A 24411-nucleotide genomic window follows, 5' to 3' on the forward strand; every position below is an offset into this window, starting at 1 on the left:
TGCTTCCCTCCTCGCTGCCCAGGTTTGAAGTGCGGGAATTAGCGGATGGAAAAAAAAATTAACTCATGGAAAAAAAATTAACGAAACCGAAAGTGAAACTTACCGTTCCGGTTTCTTGTAAATCAACTTTTAAAAAGAAAAGCTTCAAGGGTTAAAGGAAACGTCCTATTTTTAAGATTTATTTATTTACTTGATAGAGAGAGAGCACAAGCAGGGGGAGCGGCAGGCAGAGGGAGAGGGAGAAGCAGGCTCGCCGCGGAGCAGGGAGCCCGATGCGGGGCTCGATCCCAGGACCCTGAGATCATGACCTGAGCCGAAGGCAGACACTTAACTGACTGAGCCACCCAGGTGCTCCCAACATCTCATATTTTTAAAAACAAAGGTTTAAAACAAACCAACTTCAGACGTGTAAAGTAAATTACCATAAGGATTTCAGACAGTTTTATCTTCAGGATCCAGACACCTTAAATTCTGCCCTCAGGTGCCCCCGTCTGATAAAAACCTTTTTACAAGATGAGGGAACATCTTGACATAACTTGATATAATTCTACAATATATATAAAATATGATGACAGGTCCACATGGCTTTGGTTTTTATTCTAGAAAGTAGGTGTGTCTATAATAGGAAATATATTTTTAATACGTGGATTTTGAGGACTTCCTCAAAGTTCCTCGACATAATGAAACTTCAATTGCTTTGTCATTAAAAGAACTTCCTATCACCAGTTATACCTTTTAAGAATGCTCTGGACCCCTGCTATCTTGCCATCTTTGGGATCCAGTTTAGGTTAGCACATTCCAGGTGAAGATTAAGAAAACCCTTCCAATGATAACTCCAGATCAATAGATGACCCAGGCAGAAACCATGTGAGTCACACAGAAGGTGATGGCCTAATTTACCGAAGCATTCCCCACTGTTGGACTTCTAGGTGCTTCCCTCTCTTTCTCCTTCCTTCTTCTCTTTCTCCCTCCTTCTCTTTATCCTTCCTTCTTCTCCTCCTCCTTCTCTCTCTTTCTAATTTAAATTGACAAACTGAAGTCTTCATCGTTTGACTTTCCTGCTTATTCATTTCAGCTGCAATTCAAAATACTGCATAATGCAAATGAATATTGAGATGTCCATTGGCTTGGTTATGGCATTTGCTTCCCAAGTAAGAATTTTCACATTCTCAGAATATCACATATGTTTTTTTTTACTTGTAAAAATACTGAGGATGATACTGCCTTAAAAATCTGGTAGAGAGTATGAAATTCTCTTTAGCCTCAATAAAGTTGTAATAGACTTGGATTCAGCTGAGATGCTCCCTCTTTCAAATCTCTCTCTCTTTTAAGATTTTATTTATTTGAGAGAGAGGGAGAGAGCATGAGCCAGGGGGAGAGGCAGAGGGAGAGGGAGCCCACTGTGTGGGGCTTGATCCAGGACCCCTGGGATCATGATCTGAACCAAAGGCAGACGCTTAACCGACTGAGCCACCCAGGCGCCCCTCAAATCTCTTTTTAAGGCCACATAGTGGAATACAACAGTGTTATCCCAACTTTAGTCCCTCTGGTATTTTCTATTTAATCTTTCATTTTTCTAAAAATGATAGTTAAGACCCAGGACATAGATTTCATGACCTACAAGTGTGGTCATGACTATCAAGTCAGAAAAAACTGACTCTAGAGCCACCTGCCACTGACTAGCTGAGTTATCCTGAGCAACCAATTTACTGAGTAGTAGCCAGGACTAAGTAATATCCTCTTAGATGGCCTCTATGATCTATGAATAATTTTTAAAACTGAGCAAGTGTTTAGTGTTTTGTTTGTTTGTTTTATCAAAGCAATATCCGGGGTCTACATAATGATCAACAGAGAAGGCAGAGAGTGAATGGAATTTGCCTTTCTTTGAAGTTGATGATGGTAATGGAAGGTATTTACTCAGCTTGCTGCTTTACATATTTGATTTGCATATTAGTAATCTGATGATTGCTGATTTTGTTCAGCCTACCCACCTGTCTGCACCCTTCAGCCATTCATTTTCCCATAGTTTACCAAGCTTCTTTTTTTAAAAAAGATTTTATTTATTTATTTGACAGAGAGAGCAAGAGAGCACAGCAGAGGGAGCAGTAGAAGGAGAGGGAGAAGCAGGCTCCCCACTGAGCAGACAGGGAGCCTGATGAGGGGCTGGATCCCAAGACCCTGGGATCATGACCTGAGCCAAAGGCAGACGATTAACTATCTAAGCCACCCAGGCGCCCCAGTTTATCAAGCTTCTTAATGAAGTTTTTGATATCCTCTGGAGATAGAAAAACAGGACATGTTTAGAAAAAAAGAGATTTTACCACTTCAAAAAATATATGAAAATCTGTATGCAACTACAATGAAATTAAAATTAAAAACCTTAAAAAATACAAAAATCAAAACAATCCTGATTTTGTGATTTGGGCAAAGTAGATGGAGAAGTGCTAAGATAGGAGAGGACCAGTGGGAAGCCAGAGGTAGAGAATGTGATGCCCAGATCATCTTCACCATTGCTATTTCCTATTCATGCCCCTCTTACTCTGTTCATTTTTAGAAGAAAAAACTCATCATTGCTGATGTGCCATTTCTCAGACATGCTGTTTCCAAGGTTCACTTGAATCATGGTTGACTTGGGGTAGGTGTTTAAATACAGAAGTCAGGTTTCTGCCACAGACCTGTTGAATCCAGTTCTCTGGGAGCTGGTCCTGGGAGTCTACATTTCAACACCATCCCTGGGTGGCTCATGTGCACACTAAAGCTTTAAAAACTGATGGCATGATGTTTAAGGAAAAATTGAGCAAGAGTTCTTTGCAAGTGTAGTCATAACTCCCCTTCCCGTATCTAATTTTGTTAATTGGTATCAATACCACCCTTCACTCTACCGCTGGTTATCCCACTTCCACTTTTGCCCCCTAAAATAAGAAAGATGATCTTTGGGGCGCCTGGGTGGCTCAGTCATTAAGCGTCTGCCTTTGGCTCAGGTCATGATCCCAGAGTCCTGGGATCGAGCCCCGCATCAGGCTCCCCGCTTGGCGGGAAGCCTGCTTCTCCCTCTCCCACTCCCCCTGCTTGTGTTCCCTCTCTCACTGTGTCTCTCTCTGTCAAATAAATAAATAAAATCTTAAAAAAAAAAAAAAAAAAAAAAAAGAAAGATGATCTTTGTTTGTCCTGATCTTAAAAGGAGGATAGGTTCCAGCTTCTTACAACTGGGCTTGAAATGTTGTTAGCGATTTCCTGGTAAAGGAGCAATTTCCAGTTAACTTTCTTGATCATCAAAAACAGGGTAAAATGAAGATACTTTAAAAGTATCAACAACATGCTTTGTTTGCATTGAATGTTTAAAAATGCATTCTATTACTATGTACAAAGACAATATCCAAATTTGTCTCCACATTCTGTCTTTGATTGTGTAGGACTGTAAACCACTGCCCTATTTTATGCCCATTTCTCTCTGTGTCCCCATCCACCAGCTCTGGCCTTCTGTTGGTTCCACCTTCGCCATCTATTCACAATCTGTAGATTTGTGCCGAACAGATTTCATGGAGAACACTTTGCCCTGGTTATACAATACAACTGTTTATAAGAGTAATTGACATGCATGGATGACCAGAGAGCGGCAGCTGTCTTCACCTGATGCCCACGCTCAGCGGCTTCTCTCACTTGCACTGTATTTGTCTCCCTCCTTCCTGGCCTGAGCTCTGGCGAAGAGCTGGCTAGGTGAAGAGCTCCAGCCTTCAAAGGGCAGCTCCCACGCTGTGGGCACTTTAAAGCAAAGATGAGACCTCCAACAATGTCCCCTGCCCTCAGGAATTCATAAACCCAGACATAAATAATTGTGACTTGAAAAAATGCTGTGAAGCTTTGGGACCCTATGGTAGATAATTTAATTCTAAGGAATCTCAATAAATGAACTGAAGGCCACTGAAAATAAAGTTTACAATTGAGGGATACCCTTTCAGAGTCTACTAGGAAATATTTTATTGACTTAATATCCTAGAACTAAATAACCTAAGCGAATGCTGTACAAATGAAACAGCCCTCGGGCGCCTGGGTGGCTCAGTTGGTTAAGCGACTGCCTTCAGCTCAGGTCATGATCCTGGAGTCCCGGGATTGAGTCCCGCATCGGGCTCCTTGCTCAGCAGGGCGTCTGCTTCTCCCTCTGACCCTCCCCCCTCTCATGCTCTATCCCATTCTCTCTCTCAAATAAATAAATAAAATCTTTAAAAAAAAAAAATGAAACAGCCCTCTTCGAGTCATTTCACTTGATTTAAGGACATGATTTAGTTCAAATGTCTCTTGTGGAATTGCCTCCAGAAGTATTATTTTATATTCACACTTAGATTTAAACTGAGAACAATGAGTCTTAAATGTCTAAAAGTCTCTGAAGCTCTTCCTTTGAAGGAATAACTGATTTCTGTTTTCTGGTCTAGGTGGTGATTCAAAGACTAAGTTATTTAAAGGTTATTAGTCACATCCAAATCACTGGATTGAGAATCTACTTAATCTGCCACTCATGACTGCAGACTCATCATAGAAGAATGAGAAGTAGTTTTGCTTTCCCCACCTTTTACTGAAAGGACATTTAGGCCTTTCTGTTTCGAGACAGTGAGGGTCAGGAAGATGAGCAGTTTCACCAAACCCAGTGAGGCTTGGCTTAGGTTTGGTTTGGAAAAGGTAGTCCTAGTTTTGCTTCTGGTGTAGTAGGGTTGGTATCTGTCACCCTGTATTTCACAGACTCCAATAATTCTGGAGATAACCCTCACTGGATTGATTTTGATAAAGGGGATAATTAATGCCTGCTGTAACCACCAACAAGTTAACCCAGTTAGCTCATCATTTGTCATGTGTTTATGGAGGGCAAGGGGAAGATGGGGAGTTGGCATGGGGAACAATAAATTCTAACATTGAAATGCTTCTTCCCAGGTTTACTTAGAAGAAATCAATGGGACCAAGTGGTGCAGCACGTCCCAGGGTTTCTCGCCATAGGAGGAGAAGAAAAAGAGTTAAGACTGAGGTCTGCGTATGGTTTTTTGCTGTCCTTGGGTAGCACAAACATATGTTGTACCTTTCTTGTGAAGAGCTGAAAAGGAAAGGGAATAGATACTAAAGTGGGTCATTTTACTCATCAGAGTTCAGAGACTGTTCTCAATTAAAAAAAAAAACATTCATGCTAATTAATAACAAAAGCAAAGAAACACATTGACAACAATACAATAATAGTGGGGGACTTTAACACCCCCCTCACTGAAATGGACAGATCGTCTAAGCAAAAGATCAACAAGGAAATAAAGACTTTAAATGACACACTGGACCAAATGGACTTCACAGACATATTCAGAACATTCCATCCCAAAGCAACGGAATACACATTCTTCTCTAGTGCCCATGGAACATTCTCCAGAATAGATCACATCCTAGGTCATAAATCAGGTCTCAACCGGTACCAGAGGATTGGGATCATCCCCTGCATATTTTCAGAGCACAATGCTTTGAAACTAGAACTCAATCACAAAAGGAAAGTCGGAAAGAACTCAAATACATGGAGGCTAAAGAGCATCCTACTAAAGAATGAATGGGTCAACCAGGAAATTAAAGAAGAATTTAAAAAATTCATGGAAACCAATGAAAATGAAAACACAACTATTCAAAATCTTTGGGATACAGCAAAGGCAGTCCTAAGAGGAAAGTATATAGCAATACAAGCCTTTCTCAAGAAACAAGAAAGGTCTCAAGTACACAACCTAACCCTACACCTAAAGGAGCTGGAGAAAGAACAGCAAATAAAGCCTAAACCCAGCAGGAGAAGAGAAATAATAAAGATCAGAGCAGAAATCAATGAAATAGAAACCAAAAGAACAGTAGAACAGATCAATGAAACTGGGAGCTGGTTCTTTGAAAGAATTAACAAGATTGATAAGCCCCTGGCCAGACTTATCAAAAAGAAAAGAGAAATGACCCAAATCAACAAAATCATGAATGAAAGAGGAGAGATCACAACCAACACCAAAGAAATACAAACAATTATAAGAACATATTATGAGCAACTCTATGCCAGCAAATTAGATAACCTGGAAGTAATGGATGCATTCCTAGAGATGTATCAACTACCAAAACTGAACCAGGAAGAAATAGAAAACCTGAACAGACCTATAACCACTAAGGAAATAGAAGCAGTCATCAAAAATCTCCCAAAACACAAAAGCCCAGGGCCAGATGGCTTCCCAGGGGAATTCTACCAAACATTTCAAGAAGAATTAATACCTATCCTTCTGAAACTGTTCCAAAAAATAGAAATGGAAGGAAAACTTCCAAACTCATTTTATGAGGCCAGCATTACCTTGATCCCAAAACCAGACAAAGACCCCATCAAAAAGGAGAATTACAGACCAATATCCCTGACGAAGATGGATGCAAAAATTCTCACCAAAATACTAGCCAATAGGATCCAACAGTACATTAAAAGGATTATTCACCACGACCAAGTGGGATTTATCCCTGGGCTGCAAAGTTGGTTCAACATCCGCAAATCAATCAACGTGATACAATACATTAACAAAAGAAAGAACAAGAATCATATGATCCTCTCAATAGATGCAGAAAAAGCATTTGACAAAGTACAGCATCCTTTCTTGATCAAAACTCTTCAGAGTATAGGCATAGAGGGTACATACCTCAATATCATAAAAGCCATCTATGAAAAACCTACAGCGAATATCATTCTCAATGGGGAAAAACTGAGAGCTTTCCCCCTAAGATCAGGAACGCGGCAGGGATGTCCACTATCCCCACTGCTATTCAACATAGTATTGGAAGTCCTAGCCACAGCAATCAGACAACAAAAAGAAATCAAAGGCATCCAAATTGGCAAAGAAGAAGTCAAACTCTCACTCTTTGCAGATGATATGATACTTTATGTGGAAAATCCCAAAGACTCCACCCCAAAACTGCTAGAACTCATACAGGAATTCAGTCAAGTGGCAGGATATAAAATCAATGCACAGAAGTCAGTGGCATTCCTATACACCAACAACAAGTCAGAAGAAAGAGAAATTAAGGAGTCGATTCCATTTACAATTGCACCCAAAACCATAAGATACCTAGGCATAAATCTAACCAAAGAGGCAAAGGATCTGTACTCAGAAAACTATAAAATACTCATGAAAGAAATTGAGGAAGACACAAAGAAATGGAAAAACGTTCCATGCTCATGGATTGGAAGAACAAATATTGTGAAGATGTCAATCCTACCTAGAGCAATCTACACATTCAATGCAATCCCCATCAAAATACCATCCACTTTTTTCAAAGAAATGGAACAAATCATCCTAAAATTTGTATGGAACCAGAAAAGACCCCGAATAGCCAGAGGAATGTTGAAAAAGAAAAGCAAAGCTGGCGGCATCACAATTCCGGCTTCCAGCTCTACTACAAAGCTGTCATCATCAAGACAGTATGGTACTGGCACAAAAACAGACACATAGATCAATGGAACAGAATAGAGAGCCCAGAAATGGACCCTCAACTCTATGGTCAACTAATGTTTGACAACGCAGGAAAGAATGTCCAATGGAAAAAAGACAGTCTCTTCAACAAATGGTGTTGGGAAAATTGGACAGCCACATGCAGAAGAATGAAACTGGACCATTTCCTTACACCACACACAAAAATAGACTCCAAATGGTTGAAAGACCTCAATGTGAGACAGGAGTCCATCAAAATCCTAAAGGAGAACACAGGCAGCAACCTCTTCGACCTCAGCCGCAGCAACTTCTTCCTAGAAACATTGCCAAAGGCAAGGGAAGCAAGGGCAAAAATGAACTATTGGGACTTCATCAAGATAAAAAGCTTTTGCAAAGCAAAGGAAACAGTCAACAAAACCAAAAGACAACCGACAGAATGGGAGAAGATATTTGCAAATGACATATCAGATAAAGGGCTAGTATCCAAAATCTATAAAGAACTCATCAAACTCAACACCCAAAGAACAAAGAATCCAATCAAGAAATGGGCAGAAGACATGAACAGACATTTTTCCAAAGAAGACATCCAAACGGCCAACAGACACATGAAAAAGTGTTCAATATCGCTCGGCATCAGGGAAATCCAAATCAAAGCCTCAATGAGATACCACCTCACACCAGTCAGAATGGCTAAAATTAACAAGTCAGGAAATGACAGATGTTGGCGGGGATGCGGAGAAAGGGGAACCCTCCTACACTGTTGGGGGGAATGCAAGCTGGTGCAGCCACTCTGGAACTAGTATGGAGGTTCCTCAAAAAGTTGAAAATAGAGCTACCATATGATCCAGCAATTGCACTACTGGGTATTTACCCCAAAGATACAAAAGTAGAGACCCGAAAGGGTACATGCACCCCGATGTTTATAGCAGCAATGTCCACAATAGCCAAACTGTGGAAAGAGCCAAGATGTCCATCAACAGATGAATGGATAAAGAAGAAGTGGTATATATATACAATGGAATATTATGCAGCCATCAAAAGGAATGAGATCTTGCCATTTGCAACGACGTGGATGGAACTGGAGGGTGTTATGCTGAGCGAAATAAGTCAAACAGAGAAAGACATGTATCATATGACCTCACTGATATGAGGAATTCTTAATCTCAGGAAACAAACTGAGGGTTGCTGGAGTGGGGGGTGGGGTGGGAGGGATGGGGTGACTGGGTGATGGACACTGGGGAGGGTATGTGCTCTGGTAAGCGCTGTGAATTGTGCAAGACTGTTGAATCTCAGATCTGTACCTCTGAAACAAATAATGCAATATATGTTAAGAAAGAAAAAAAGAAGAAGAATGTAGCAGGAGGGGAAGAATGAAGGGGGGGAAATCGGAGGGGGAGAAGAACCATGAGAGACGATGGACTCTGAAAAACAAACTGAGGGTTCTAGAGGGGAGGGGGTTGGGAGGATGGGTTAGCCTGGTGATGGGTATTGAGGAGGGCACGTTCTCATGGAGCACTGGGTGTTATGCACAAACAATGAATCATGGAACACACTATCTAAAACTAATGATGTAATGTATGGGGATTAACATAACAATAAAAAAATTAAAAAAAAAACATTCATGCTGAATTTCTCAGGGTTGCAGAAGGCTGAGAGTCACAGGTGGAGAACAGGGTCATGTGAGCTGCATGAGAAGGAAGTTAACAGGAAGTTTAATGGTATGGAGACCTCATAGTTGAGAAGGAGGAGAAATATAAATAGCTATTGTAGTGGAAAAAATTGGGTACGAGAGAAATATCTAGAGAAGATTTTGGAGTCTGCTAAATATGCTGTGCAGAGCATTTGCAGGGACTCCTTAAGAAAGCTTAAGTATTATTTTTCAATATTTCAGCTGTCAGTTTATGTTTCCTTAGAAAGCTATTACATGCTTGGACTGAACCATGTGAAGCCTCGGCTTTATTCACGTTGCACTCTGAAATATAACTGCCCCCCGCTCAAAAAAGCTTCCCTTGACTTTGCTGCCCCCTTAAATTACTGTCATCTCTGATTACTCCGTTTCAGTGGCAAACCTCAGCAAACTATATCATCACTTTCTTCAACTATCAAATTAACAAAACAAAATGCAATAATTATAGTAAAGATTAATAGAGTAATAGTAAAACGTATAGCATTTTTCACACGTTAGACACTGTCTTGGTAATTGACGTCTATTAGCACATTGAAGTGTCATCCGGTGAGGAGGGACTATTATTGCCCCTATTTTAGAGATGTGGATACTGAGGCATAATGCTTGAGTAACTTGTTTAAGCTTCCACAGTCAGGACGTGCACAGCGGAGATTGAAACCCAGGCCCTCTGGCGCCAGGGTCTATGCTCTTACTACTATACACGTGTGCAGTGAGATTAGTATCCTTATTCACTGCTGGTGGCACTGTGTATCTGTTCAACCTCAAAAAGTGAAACATAGAGTCACCATATGACCCAGTAATTCCACTCCTACGTTTATACCCAAGAACTGAACACATATGTACAAAAACATACACACGATGTTCCTAGCAGCATTACTCATAATAACAACAAGCGGGAATAATATAAATGTCCATCAATTTTGAATGGATAAACAAAATGTGGTTTTTATTTTTTATTTGTATTTTTAACCATACATTTGAATATTATTCAGCCATAGAAAGGAATGAAGTACTGATATATGCCACAACTTGGATGAACCCTGAAAACCTTATGCTATGTGGAATAAGCCAGACGCAAAAGACCAACATATTGTATGACTCCATTTACATGAACTCTAGAATAGGCAAATCTGTTGAGAAAGAAAGCAGATTAGGGTTTGCCAGGGGCTGGGGGAAGTGGGAGAATGTACAAAGTTCACTGATGTTCTGCTGGTTCAAATTGTGCCCGAGCTCCAAGCACACTCCATGATTGAAGGGTTAGGTTAAAATTCAGACTGTGTTCCCGGCAGCATGGGGAACAATTCCAGAATAGCTTAATACTGAAGAGCTTCTAGCCTCAGCCCACACTGCCCAACTCCTTGCCCTCCTTCACAGACTGAGGTTCTTGGCTAAACCTAGTTCCCAGATTAATGGAGAAATTCACACTCCTTGTGAAATCGTCTCTGTTAAAAGGAAATACTACTATGCATATCTTGAATTTTCAAAAATTTCGTTTTTCATGTACAAGGAAATACTGAATAATTTTACTGTCCTGGGGGAGACTGATTGATTTTACATCACTACATCAATTCTAACATATTTATACTTCTTAGCCCAATATTTAAAATCAACATATTAAAAAGTTATATATATGAAATTGGTCATCACAGTGTTATTGACAATAGCAAAAAAAAAAAAATCCAACAGTGAAAACTGTATACATACTTGCAGAAAATCATACACCTTTTAAAAATGGACATATGAATGCTATGTAACAACATGAAAATCATTATGCTATAATGCAAAATGATTAAAAGCACCTATTTATGTGTGTAAAAACATACACACATACATTCACAAATTCATACAGTTAGAAATAATGCACATACCCCTTAAAGTTATATGTCATTTGATACTGAAATAATTTCTTTTAATCCTCTTACCCCACATTCTATTAAGTATGTTCAAAATCTATACCTAGATTTCTCTCAATTCCCAAGGTATATATTCTCATGGTCACTTTGTTCACTTATATTTTAAAATTGTGAATGATATCATACATACAAGAATATAATGTAAGTATACAGTTTAAATGGTCAGTGCTGAGAGCATCAGGGCAAGCCTAGAAGGTTGGTTTTTCTTCAGTGTTGGTTGTGATCTCTCCTCTTTCATTCATGATTTTATTTATTTGGGTCCTTTCTCTTTTCTTTTTGATAACTCTGGCCAGGGGTTTATCAATCTTAATAATTCTTTCAAAGAACCAGCTCCTATATTTGTTGATCTGTTCTACTGTTCTTTTGGTTTCTATTTCATTGATTTCTGCTCTGATCTTTATTATTTCTCTTCTCCTGCTGGATTTAGGCTTTATTTGCTGTTCTTTCTCCAGTTTCTTTAGGTGTAGGGTTAGGTTGTGTATTTGAGACCTTTCTTGTTTCTTGAGAAAGTACTGCTATGTACATCAAGATAAAAGGCTTTTGCACAGCAAAGGAAACAGTCAACAAAACCAAAAGACAACCGACAAAATGGGAGAAGATATTTGTAAATGACATATCAGATAAAGGGCTAGTATCCAAAATCTATAAAGAACTTATCAAACTCAACTCCCAAAGAACAAATAATCCAATCAAGAAATGGGCAGAAGACATAAACAGACATTTCTCCAGAGAAGACATCCAAATGGCCAACAGACACATGAAAAAGTGCTCAACATCACTCGGCATCAGGGAAATCCAAATCAAAGCCTCAATGAGATACCACCTCACACCAGTCAGAATGGCTAAAATTAACAAGTCAGGAAACAACAGATGTTGGCGGGGATGCGGAGAAAGGGGAACCCTCCTACACTGTTGGTGGGAATGCAAGCCGGTGCAGCCACTCTGGAAAGCAGTATGGAGGTTCCTCAAGAAGTTGAAAATAGAGCTACCCTATGTCCCAGCAATTGCAGTACTGGGTATTTACCCCAAAGATACAAATGTAGGGATCCGAAGGGGTATATGCACCCTGATGTTTATAGCAGCAATGTCCACAATAACCAAACTGTGGAAAGAGCCAAGATGTCCATCAAAAGATGAATGGATAAAGAAGATGTGATATATATATACACACACACACACATACATATATCAATATATACATATCGATACACACACACACACACACACACACACACACACACACGCACACAATGGAATATTACACAGCCATCAAAAATGAAATTTTGCCACTTGCACCAAAATGGATGGAACTAGAGGGTATTATGCTAAGTGAAATAAGTCAATCAGGGAAAGACAATTACCATATCATCTCACTCATATGTGGAATTTAAGAAACAAAACAGAGGATCATGGGGAAGAGAAGAAAAAAATGAAACAAGATGAAACTAGAGAGGGAGACAAACCATAAGAGACTCTTAATCTCAGGAAACAAACTGAACAAACTGGAGTGGAGGGGGGTGGGAGGATGGGGTGGCTGGGTGATGGACACTGGGGAGGGTATGTGTTGTGGTGAGCACTGTGTGCTGTGTAAGACAGATGAATCACAGACCTGTAGCTGTGTAAGACAGATGAATCACAGACCTGTACCCTGAAACAAATAATACACAATATGTTAATAATAAAAAATAAAAAGAATCAATAATGGACAGTAAATTAGTGGATTAAAGTATAAGAAACAGGAAATTGCATTTTTATAGTATTTCTCCATAAGAATTTTATTAATTCCAAAGAGAAAAATAGTAACTTTACACTGGAAAAGCACAAAAGACACTGTCTTAATCAAGTCATTAATGTAAACATCACCTGTAATAAGACACATCTTCATTGTGTACCTCCTGATATGAAGCATTGAGAAGGGCATCGATTACTTTTAGGGTAGTTTAGTAAAAAGTACATAACTTTAATCATGAAGAAATAACAGACTAACCAAAACCAAGGGACATTCCACAAAATAACTGGCTAATACTCAACAGTGTCAAGGTAATGAAAAACAAAGAAAGACTGAGGAACTGTTACAAATTGGAAAAGACTAAGAAAACATGGCAAATAAATGAAATCTGGGATCCCAGATTGAAACCTGGAACCAGGAAAAGAATGCTAGTGGGTAATTCCAATAGATTAGTTGATTGTATTCAGTCAGTGTTGATTCAATTGTTTCAATAATTATACTATGTAAAATATTTTCTGTAAGTCTAAAATTACTTCAAAATGAAAAGTTAATAAAAAAAGTTAAAAAAAAAGACCCTCTTTCCCTCTCCTCCTGCCCCTCCCCATCCACATGTTCTCTCCATCTCTCTCTCTCCCAACTAAATAAATGAATCTTTAAACTGTGTTTAGATTCAACCAGAAAAAAAAAGTCCACCTTCAACATTAAACCTATTTTGCAAATAGAAAAGCCATTAAAATATTTATAACTCTGAAAACTCAACAAAGTGGGTTTAGAGGGAACATACCTTAACGTAATAAAGGCCATATATTAAAAACCCACAGCTAACGTTATACTCAGTAGTGAAAAACTGAGAACTTTTCCTCTAAGATCAGGAATAAGACTAGGATGCACACTCTTTCCACTTTTATTCACACAATACTGGAATTCCTAGCCACAACAATCAGACAAGAAAAAGAAATAAAAAGCTTCCAAATTAGTAAGGAAGAAGATAAACTGTCACTATTTGCAGATGATACGATACTGTACATAGAAAACCCTAAAGACTCCACAAAAAACTATTAGAACTACTAAATTCAGTAAAGTTGCAGGATACAAAGTTAACATACAGAAATCAGTGGCATTTTTATACATTAATAAGTAACAAAAAGAGAAATTAAGGAAACAATTCCATTTATAATTGTACCAAAAAGAATAAAACAGCTAGTAATAAACTTAACCAAGGAGGTGAAAGACCTGCACTCTGAAAACTATAAATCACTGATGAAAGAAACTGAAGACAACACAAACAAATGGAAATATATTCCATGCTCATGGATTAGAAGAATTAATATTGTTAAAATGTCCATACTACCCAAAGCATTCTACAAATTCAATATAATCTCTATCAAAATACCCACAGTGTTTTATACAGAACTAGAACAAATGAATACTAAGATTTATATGGAACCACAAAAGAAAAGAACTTGAAAAGCCAAAGCAATCTTGAGAAAGCAGAACAAAGCTGGAGGTATTACGATCCCAGTTTTCAAGATATACTTCAGAACTGTAGTATAAGTAGTAACAGTATGGAGCTGCATAAGAATAGATGCATAGATCAGTGGGACAGGCTAGAGAGCCCAGAAATACACCCACATTTGTAAGGGCAATTAATCTACAACAAAGGAGGCAAGAATATACAATGGGGAAATGAAAGTCTCTTCAATAAATGGTGCTGGGAAACTGGATAGCAACATGCAAAAGAATGAAACTGAGCCACTTTCTTACACCACACACAAAAATAAACTCAAAATGGATTATAGGCCTAAATGTGACGTGAAACAATAAAACTCCTAGAACAAAACATAGGCAGTGATTTCTTTGACATTAGCCTTAACAACATTTTCCTACATATGTCTCCTCAGGCAAGGGAAACAAAAGCAAACATAAACTATTGGGACTACACCAAAATAAAAAGCTTTTGCACAGCAAAGGAAACCATCAACAAAATAAAAAGGCAACCTATAAAATGGGAGAAGATATTTGCAAATGATACATTTAATAAGGGCTTAATATCCAAAATATATAAAGAACTTATAAAACTTAACTCCAAAAAAATAAACAATCCGATTAAAAAATGGGCAAATGACCTGAATAGACATTTTTCCAAAGCAGACATACAGATGGCCAGACACGTGAAGACACTCAACATTACTAATCATCAAGGGAATGCAAATCAAAACCACAATGAGATATCACCTTACGCCTGTAAGAATGGCTAGAATCAAAAAGACAAGAAATCACAAGTATTTGCAAGAATGTGGAGAAAAAGGAACTCTCGTGCACTGTTGGTGGGAATGCAAACTGGTACAGCCACTGTGGGAAACAGTATGGAGTTTCCTCAAAAAGTTAAAATTAGAATTACCATATGATCCAGTAATTACACTACTGGGTATTTACCCAAAGAAAATGAAAACACTAGTTCAAAAAGATATATGTATCCCTATGTTTACTGCAGCATTATTTACACTAGCCAACATATGAAAGCAACCCAAGCATCCATCAATACATGAATGGATAAAGAGGTGTATATATATATGTATGTGTACACACACACACACACACACACACACACAATGGAATATTACTCATCCATAAAAAAGAATGAAATCTTGCCATTGGTTTTTTTTTAAGATTTTTTTTTTTTATGTATTCATTTGACAGAGATACAAAGAGAGAGAGAGCATGAGCTGAGGAGAGGGGAAGAGGCAGAGGGAGAAGCAGGCTCCCCACTGGGCCAGGAGCCCGATGCGGGACTCGATCCCAGGACCCCAGGATCATGACCTGAGCTGAAGGCAGACGCTTAACCATCTGAGCCAGCCAGGCGCGCCGAAATCTTGCCATTTGTAACCATGGGTGGATATAGAGGGTGTTATGCTAAGTGAAATAAGTCAGACAGAGAAAGACCAATATCATATGATTTCACTTATATGTGGAATCCAAAAAACAAAACAAATGAATAAACAAACAAAAGCAAAAACAGACGCATAAATAGAGAAGAAACCGGCGGTTGCCAGATGGGAGGGGGGTAAGGCGATGGGCAAAAGGGCGAAGGGGAGCGGGGGGTGCAGGCTTCCAGCGAGGGAGTGAGTGAGTGGCGGGCATGAAGGGCCCGGCGAGGGGCCGCGGTCACTGGCACTGCAGTCCGGGGTGTGGCGACGACCGCAGCGACCCGCGCGGCGAGCACAGCGTCACGCGCACACTGGTCAAATCCCTACGTGCTACACTGGACACGAACGTAACGTTGTGTGTCAACTACGCTTCAGTTCGTAAAAAACGCTTGCCACGTGGCTCATGCTTGAGTGCCAACCCCTCACGAGACGCCAGATCGGACAGCGGTGGGTGACACCATTTCTGGAGAGTCACGGTGAGCTGGCTCCTTAAACCTGCAGAGGCTCGGCTCGGTGTGGGAGCAGGGACCTCCCCACAGACGTGGGTGACTCAGGGACCTCGCTGAGGGCTGTACGTGAGGCTTTCATTCCGCTTCCTCTTCGTCCCCTCAAAACCTGCCGGCTGGGCTGCTGCTGGTTTGAACTCGCCTCTGCAGCGCCGGCGCCCGGCGGGAAGGCACACACCAGGCTCGGCCCGGCGAGCGGCCCCTTTAAGGAGCCAGCGCCGCGCCGATTGGCCGAGCTGCGGAGTCATTGTCCAGGCCATCCAATCCCGAGGCTCTGCAGGGCGAGTCCCGGTCCAGTCCCCGCCCAGTCGCGGTCAAGGGGCCCCCGGGACCTGCGGGCCTTTGCAGTGAGGACGCTCTCCCCGCACCACCGCCGCCCCTGCCCAGTGAGTGAGCGCCGGCCGGCCGGCCCGCGGGCCGAAAGCCGGAGGGGTGGGGGCCGGGCCGCGCTGCCCGCGAGGGCCCAAGGCCCAGGCTTGCCGGGCCGCGCTGCGCCCGCTCCTCGGGAGCACCCCCAGTGGGCTCCCCTCCGGGCCCCAGCGCTGACCGGCATCTCCAGCCTCGCTTCCGAAGAGCCGGTTCTCCTCGCAAGGACTCCGGGCCCCTCCCGTATCGATGTAACCGAGTTGGGGAAAGTAGGCAGGGCATTATTAACGGAAATAAGCTCAGGACTGCGGGAAATACCCGAGTTACAACAGTTGGGTCTACACTAGGGAAAACCTCCCGTAAGCCTTGGGTTGGTTCTGGGCTGAAATACGCAGGGGAAGTGGCCCAGTTTGAATGGAACGTAAAAAAGACCGGAAACCGATTTTAATTATGCCACCAGTCATAAATGTAGGTAACGTGTCATTTGATCAGGAAATGAATCAGCACCGACATTTGGATGACATGACATGAACTTATCTCCCACTCTCTCTTTTTCAATAAGTAAAATCAAATCCTAGTTCCCAGGGGTGACCGGAGGAAGGCTGCCTCAGCCACTGCACTCCCAGAAATACCCGTTCCCACTGTAAATTACAGCACAGCTGAAAGGGGCTGGAGCATTAAAGAGCCCTTTCTAAGGTCTCAGGAGTAATCAAAGGAAAAATGAAGGCAGAAGGACCAAATCAGCATTCTCAGTAGGGAGACATGTGTCACCAGTGATAAAATGTTGGAGTTTTTGAAAGACTTACCTTATTCGAGTAAATTCGAAATTATCCCTATTGCAAGATCATTCTTGCTTGATTTCGGAGAGAGAAAGCAGAGAGTATTCTGGGCATCCTAAGGAACCTCCTAGACTTTGGAAAACGGCTTTGTTAGGGTGGGGAAGGAGAGGGAAGTTGACAATACTGAACTCCAAGGCATAGTTCACAAGGTGTTGTACACTCATTTTCAGGTGTGGTTTCCGTTGAACATGGGGAAGTTCTTCATCCTGCTTGGATTCTACCGTTAGCCCTTGGGAGCATTCTCTAACACATCCAAACTACCATCCAGACCCAAGAAACCGAGGTCCACAACAGGTAAGCCTACACCCTAACCTTCCAGATATTCTCTTTCCTAGATGGCTGACATGAGGACTATCTCTTCACTTCAGGAGAGGTCCCACCCCCTTATAAACAGGGGCACTGTACGAGACACAATTCTGTGATATATGGTGTGTGTGTGTGTGTGTGTGTGTGTGTATAGGAATGGGATTAGAAGACAGTTGTTTTCTTTATAAATGTTTGCAGCATATGGAAAAATTCAGTCATCTACTCCTATGTACAGAAAAAAAATAAGGAATGGCAAGTGACCTGAGCTAGGTTTCTCTTGTACCAGTCATGCAAACATTTATGGGCAAAAGACATTAGGGGAATACCAAGATGGAAAACATATTGCTCCTTCCTTCAAGCAAGTTCTGGCCTGCTGTTGCAGACAGCTGACTTGGGGCTGTCAAAGTCTCCAGAAAGGAGAGAATTTCTGTAGGTCTCCATATCCTCACGGGGTGGCCTCTAACTCTCTGGACAGAGGATAGAGTGGAGCAGTGGCAGAGGGGGAAGGAAACCTCATGACCTGCCTCTTCTCTACAGTTCATCTTCCTATGCGCAGCATTGAGGCTGACTCTGGCTCAGAGGTCCCTATAATTCAAGGATGCATCTTTGGCCAGAATATAGGGAAGCCACTAAAGGCTGGCTTGCAGTTCCCACTCACCTGGAGCCAAATTAGCAAGGATAACCCATTCTACCTACCTAGCGTGAAATGCCCTCCCTCCCCCCGCATCTTCTCCCCAGTTAGTCAGAACCTACTACTTCCTGATAAGGATATGGAAAATAGTAGCTCTGCTGGGTTTCTCACAGAAGAGTGTGAATCTGAGTAGAAAGCATTGAGACTGACCACTCTGACCCAAGGTTCACCACTCTTCTCAGTAGCCTACCAAAGAGAATCATCAATATTATTGAAAATAGAGCAGTTGTAACTTCCCTGAGTTTTGCAGTTTCTGAAAGTAAAATTAATAACTAACTGAAGGCCTTCTGCATCTACCCAATTGGATTAAGAACAGAAAATTGAAATTTGGGCCCCCTAGAAGTGATGGCCCACTTAAGAACTTCCTAAGATAACTAAAATAGGCAATGCCATGTATTCATTTAAAAATTGCTCTTCCCAGGACATTTAAGTATTATTTTGTTCTTCCCCTCTTAAGAACTTGAGTAGTAGCCTGAAGAGAACAAAGGTGAAGCCAGAAGAGGATGACCAAGGGATATCAGCAGTGGGTGACATAATAAGTGGTACTGTAGGAGAGAGGCAGGGATTACAGGAAGAGTATTGACATAGTGACCTTGAGACACCTAAAACTTCCTAAAACACAATGCAAGGAGCAGAGAGAAATCTGTCCTCAAGGTGTACAATGCATCTCCTGAATCACCCCTTCTCAGAAGCAAAGTTTCTGTCATCCAACTATACAGAAGGTAAGAGGATGGATGGTATCTACCCTGTCCCTCACAGAAAAGAGAGTGGTCTGTTTGTTTGTAAGCATTCAGTTCTTCAAGATTTACAGTGGGAAGAAAAATCAGGAAACATGGAGAGCAGGAGAAGATTTTGGAAGTCATCTAAGTCCCCTGGTCTTAGGTGAGTAAATGTTGGGCAGGCTGGATAAGTTTGCCCAAGATCAAACAGCTAGTTAGAAGTAAGGACTATAATCTACACCGTGTTCCCAGGAAATTTGTCTTTTTTTTTTTTTTTTTTTTACATTGTTATAAGCCTATGGTAGCCAAAGCAGAACATATGAGGATATATGTAGAATACATTGTTTTAAGCCTCTTTGTTTTTTCACATTTTAGGTCAAGATGGGGTTTATATTCTCAAAATCTATGAGTGAAAACATGAAAAACCAACAGGAGTTTATGCTTATGAATGCTCGACTCCAGGTACATTTTCAAATAATTAAGCTTTTATGTTGTTACAGTGGTTAAAGTTTCTACAACATGTACTCCAGCAGTACTGTTCTCTTTGACCCCAAAAGGTAAAATATTCTTGGGGCTCCATCCTCAGAATCAAGATGAAATGCATTATTAATTATCGGGTGAATGGGTGTGTTTAGATCTCCAATCCAGATACTTGCGTAAAAATTTCCATACTGAAGTAAGACATAACTGCTTAGAGAGTAGGGTAGGTAGAATGATGCCCCTCCCCTCACCAAGTATCTGCATCCTAATCCCCTGTGAAGAGTTGCCTTACATAGCAAAAGGGACCTTGCAATGTGATTAAGTTAAGGAGTTTGTGATAGGGAAGGTCCTGGGTTATCCTGGATTATCTGTATGGGCTCAATGTAATCACAAAGGTCTCCTTATAAGGGATAGAGGGAGGCAAGAGGGTCAAAGTCAGAGCTAAAAGAGAGATTTGAAGATGCTACACTGCTGGCTTTGAAGATAGATGAAGGGCAAAGGAATTCAGGTAGCCTCTAGAAGCTGGAAAAGGAAAGGATATGGATTCTCTCCTAGAGCTCAGAGGGAACACAGTCCCACCAGCCCACTTTGGATTTCTGACTCCAGAAATATAAGATAATAAATTTATGTTGTTTTAAGCTACTAAAGTCGGTAATTTGTTATAGCAACAATAGGAAATTAATATACAGTGTGAAAACTTGACACTAGATTTATACATAGGCTGGATAGAAAAGATCAAAGCAAAGTAGAACATTGTCTGATTGCCTAAGATAGGTTGTCAAAAAGGATTTTAAAGTGTTGGATGTCATAATCAAGTGTTAAAAGTTTGACTAAAATTATTTTCCTAAGATTTCAAATGAAGATCTCTTGGCCTTTGGGGTTCATTGTGGCCCTGGGAGTAGAAGATCCTACCGTGAGGCAATATGTCGAGTGGTTAAAAGCAAGGACTAAAGCCAGACCAACTAGGTTTGAATCCCATCTCTACCCCTAACAGTGTGATGTGTGCCTCAGTCTCCTAGTCTGTCAACTGGAGTGACAGTATCCCCTTCAGAGGGTTGTTTTGAGGAGTAATAATGGTAGTGTATAGAGAGTATACGGAACAATGCCTCAAGTCTTTTAGAACAGTGTCTTTCACTTTAAAAGTATTAGTTGTTGCTACTGTTATTACTGCTATTAAGAGTGTCTTGTGTAGGCTAACGATTTCTTTTAGGAGAATGGAACAATTTAAAGAATGGAAACTGAACTGTTGTAACAGAGTAGAGTGACCGAGGGGAGACCAAACATTAGGCCAGAGGCTGGAAACACACCAGCCAAGAATGTCATATACCCAGAGAGTCCTTGTCCAAGACCTCTGGAAAATACATTTTACGTCAGTGAAGTCAGGATATGTTGAAGGTCTGGGATTTTATCCCACTTGCAAGCTAGCGAATTAGCCTGTTACTATTTCATGGACGCTGGCAGAATACAGGAGACACTTCGTCGTCAGAGACAAAGGACTTCATTACTCATAGCACAGTAAGCAACATGATCATGAGGTTGGCATGAGTATCCCCATGCCCCTCAAGTCTCACAGAGGTGACAAAGATGGACTTAAATGGGTGCTGTGCACTCAGTGGATTTATGGCACATTTGAGGAACACTGGGCTTGGGGAATCTACTGCTTTTATAGTGATCAGCGAGCCAAAGAGTTAAGGGAGGACTTGACCTTATTCCTCAAGGTCGTTCACTGTAAACACAACCCAGAGAAATGGCCTGAATAAAGGGCAGTCTGGGCCTTGTATTCTTGGCCTACTCAGCAAGAATGTGTGGGGACATTCAGGGCCCATGGACAGTTGCCCCTCCCAACAACCTGCCCCTCAGCCCAGCTGCCCAGAGTTTTGAGAACAGCCTTGACTTCTGCCCACTGATCCCAGTGATCACCGTAGCTAGTGCTGAGTTCAAACCAGCAGAAACACTATCAGCACGATCAGTTTTCAGCTTAGCTGAACCAGAGGTAAACCAGGCCCATGCATTTAGGAAAATCTCTGTGAATCCAAGGGCCTTATTAAACCAGTAGCTCTACTTCATGTGGCAGAGTAGAAGATGAAGATTTTCCCAAAGGGGTAGCTACTACTTCTTTATGCAAAACTGAGATGACAGTAGGGCCAGGCCAGTCATAGCCTCAAATACATTTTTATTTGACCAGCGAATAGGCCCTTTCCTTGTAATTGTCATGTCCTAGTTGACCCACCCCAAAATGGGGAGGAAGCCTGAGAGTCACAAGCCTCCATGGGTCAGATACTCATTTTTATCAAGAGCTTAGTAGTAGTCAATAGCCGCCTCCCCTTTTTGAAAGGAGTATTTTATGGGTTGAACTGTGTGTCCTCTCCACAATTCATATGTTCAAGTGTAACCCCTACTATCTCAGAATGTGATGTATTTGGAGAAAGAGTCTTTACAGAATCAACCAAGTGAAAATGAAGTCATTAGGATGGGCCCTGATCCAATATATGACTGCTGTCCTCATAAAATGGGGAAATTTGGACACAGAGGCATGTCTACAGAGAGAATGCCTTGTTACTATGAGGTCAGCTATTTATGAGCCAAGGAGAGAGATGTGGAACAGATCCTAACACATAGCCCTGGAAAGGAACCAACCCTACTGACACCTTAATTTTGGTCTTCCAGCCTCTGGCACGGAGACAATAAATCTCTGTTGTTAACCCACCTGATCTGTGGTGTACGTTGTCACAGCGTCCCGGGAGACTAATACAGGAGGTACCTGGGGCCCGTGTTTGCAGGTGGTGGTGGATAGACAATGGCCTCTCTGGAGATCGGCTGTGATTTTCTCTTTTTCTCCTTGGGATTCTATATTGTTTTTAATAGATCACCTGGAAGGGGTCAGGGAATCCAATGAAAGAGTGTCTCCTTATCACTATGAGTATTTACAAAATAAGCAAGTAACACATCAGTTTCATTATACATTTATATGCAGGGGACATAACTGCAGTATCCTGAGTCAGCTCAAGAATCACTTTCATTTCCCTTCCTCACTGCAAATGTTGCTCAAGCTCTTATCAGCTGAATTGCAGTGCTTTTTTTTTCCTCTATGGAACACAGACCAAAGAATTCAACACAGGGGTTAAATAGCCGTCGTAGTAAGGGTTATCTTCGTAGTTAAGGAGACTCTACTGTCTCATAGCTGGGGGACACTGGGGAGTGACAAGGACAGCTTTTTGCCCTTTGGCTCCTCATTCCAAAGTGGTGCTGCTGCCTTCCCTGCACACCCCTGGCTTCTGGAAGTCACTGGTGTTCAGGGGTATCATTCTTTTAGCCTCTCCTGGTGTCATTGCTCTGCCCTGCTCCCTCAGCTCTTTGGACCATCCTGGTGCCGAGTTCACCCTCCCCACATGGGACCAAGCGTACTTGGGCACCTGTATCCAACAGAGCCATAAACGTTTGAGTTCCTCCCCTCTCCTCTCTGAAGTTCCTCAGCACACCCAGCCTTCCTCCCTAAAGCAGCTGAAGTTGAAGGGAGAGGTAGAGGGAGAGAGTAGCTGAGTGCCAGTAAGCAAGGCTTTGCAGTTACTCTCCATTTCAAAGGGCCTTCCTTCAGCCACAGCCACATTGCCTGCCTTCTGGCTGGGCTTTAGGACTTGCTGCTGCATCTTCTCAATAGCACCCTTTCCCGCTGCACCCCGTAGGACAACATGCCGTAATCACAGCACCACCTGGGCAGCTTCTTTGGATTCTACCTCTTGTCGCTCAGCCCCATTTAACACACTGGACAGTGAGAGACCTTGCTCTACATTCCCACTCTTACCACCACCTGGGTTAGACTGTTTTCTACCAGATCTCAGAGAGTCTTTTCATATCCGATAACCCAACCAATGAGGGCCTATGCTTTCTCTTTCAGAATGCCATGTCTCTATCAGTATCTCTTCCTTGTCACTCAAACTGACAGGCTCTGTGAAGGGTCTGGGACTTTAGCCAACTCGCAAGTTAACAATGTAGTCCGCCACTGCTTCACACATGCTGGCAGAAGATGTGTTAGAGTGCAGCAAGCAGCATGAGTATGTTCATTTTAAGCATGAGAGGCTTTGCATGTATCCCACGTCTCGTGGAGGGCACGGAGGTAGTAGACTTAATTGGATGCTGAGGTGCATACAGTGGGTTTGTGATATACCTGAGAAACAGAAAGCTGTAGAATCTACTACTTTTACCATGAGTGGTCAGCAAGGCTGCTCTTAGGTAAGACATGTTACTTCATCTCTCAGGGTTCCTTACTGTAAACACAACCCGGAGAAATGGCCCATGTAAGCAGCAGTCAGAGCCCGTATCCTTGGCCTACCCAGTAAAAAGTACAGGAATGCTCATGGCCCATGCAGATTGATTCTCCCAACGTGTGTTTGGTTAAGAAGGTTGGTTTTTCCTTGTTGATCTGGATATACTTTATTATTTATCTTCTAATTTTAAGGAAAGATGACAAAGAGAATATATAGATCAACATGGCTGAAGCAGCTTTCCAACCCTAAAGCTACTTAAGTTCTGATACTAACTAGGACAGCCTAGAGAGAAACATAATCTGTAGAAATTTTGGAAGATCAGGTGGGTCCTCAAATGTTCCCCGGTTAAAAGAATTAAACTTCTAACATCATTCCTAGGGTTTAGAGCTATTCTTTTATTGAAAAAAAAAAGTATCACAAAACATTTGATATATACTAGAGAATATATTTATAATATAAGTTATGAGGTATAATAAAATGAACACCAATGATCACAATACCCCTGAAGCCACCCATAGGTAGG

General features: G+C 41.5%; 2 protein-coding genes across 11 annotated transcripts in view; one reads left to right on the forward strand and one right to left on the reverse strand.

Moving 5' to 3' along the window:
- RIC1 (RIC1 partner of RAB6A GEF complex) overlaps positions 1 to 16414 on the reverse strand; it is a 347665-nt gene extending 331251 nt beyond the window's left edge. For both annotated transcript variants that reach the window (XM_078061221.1, XM_078061220.1), the window contains exon 1: positions 16401 to 16414. The gene's annotated coding sequence lies outside the window, so the exon portion shown is untranslated. The remainder of the gene's footprint in view (positions 1 to 16400) is intronic.
- Positions 16087 to 24411, forward strand: part of PLGRKT (plasminogen receptor with a C-terminal lysine) — a 76966-nt gene continuing 68641 nt past the window's right edge. Inside the window, exons 1-3 of one of the 9 annotated variants that reach the window (XM_036101259.2) lie at positions 16087 to 16192; positions 17598 to 17721; positions 19519 to 19605. In XM_036101259.2, coding sequence (XP_035957152.1) covers positions 19525 to 19605 — 81 coding nt within the window. In that variant the 5' untranslated portion in view covers positions 16087 to 16192; positions 17598 to 17721; positions 19519 to 19524. Of the gene's footprint in view, positions 16288 to 16493; positions 16613 to 16697; positions 17061 to 17597; positions 17722 to 19518; positions 19606 to 24411 lie in introns of those variants that run through there. The other 8 variants (XM_036101260.2, XM_078061222.1, XM_078061224.1 and 5 more) reach the window with 8 other exon arrangements.

Source organism: Halichoerus grypus, chromosome 14 (genome assembly GCF_964656455.1).
Source record: "Halichoerus grypus chromosome 14, mHalGry1.hap1.1, whole genome shotgun sequence".
NCBI classification, from domain to species: Eukaryota; Metazoa; Chordata; class Mammalia; order Carnivora; family Phocidae; genus Halichoerus; species Halichoerus grypus.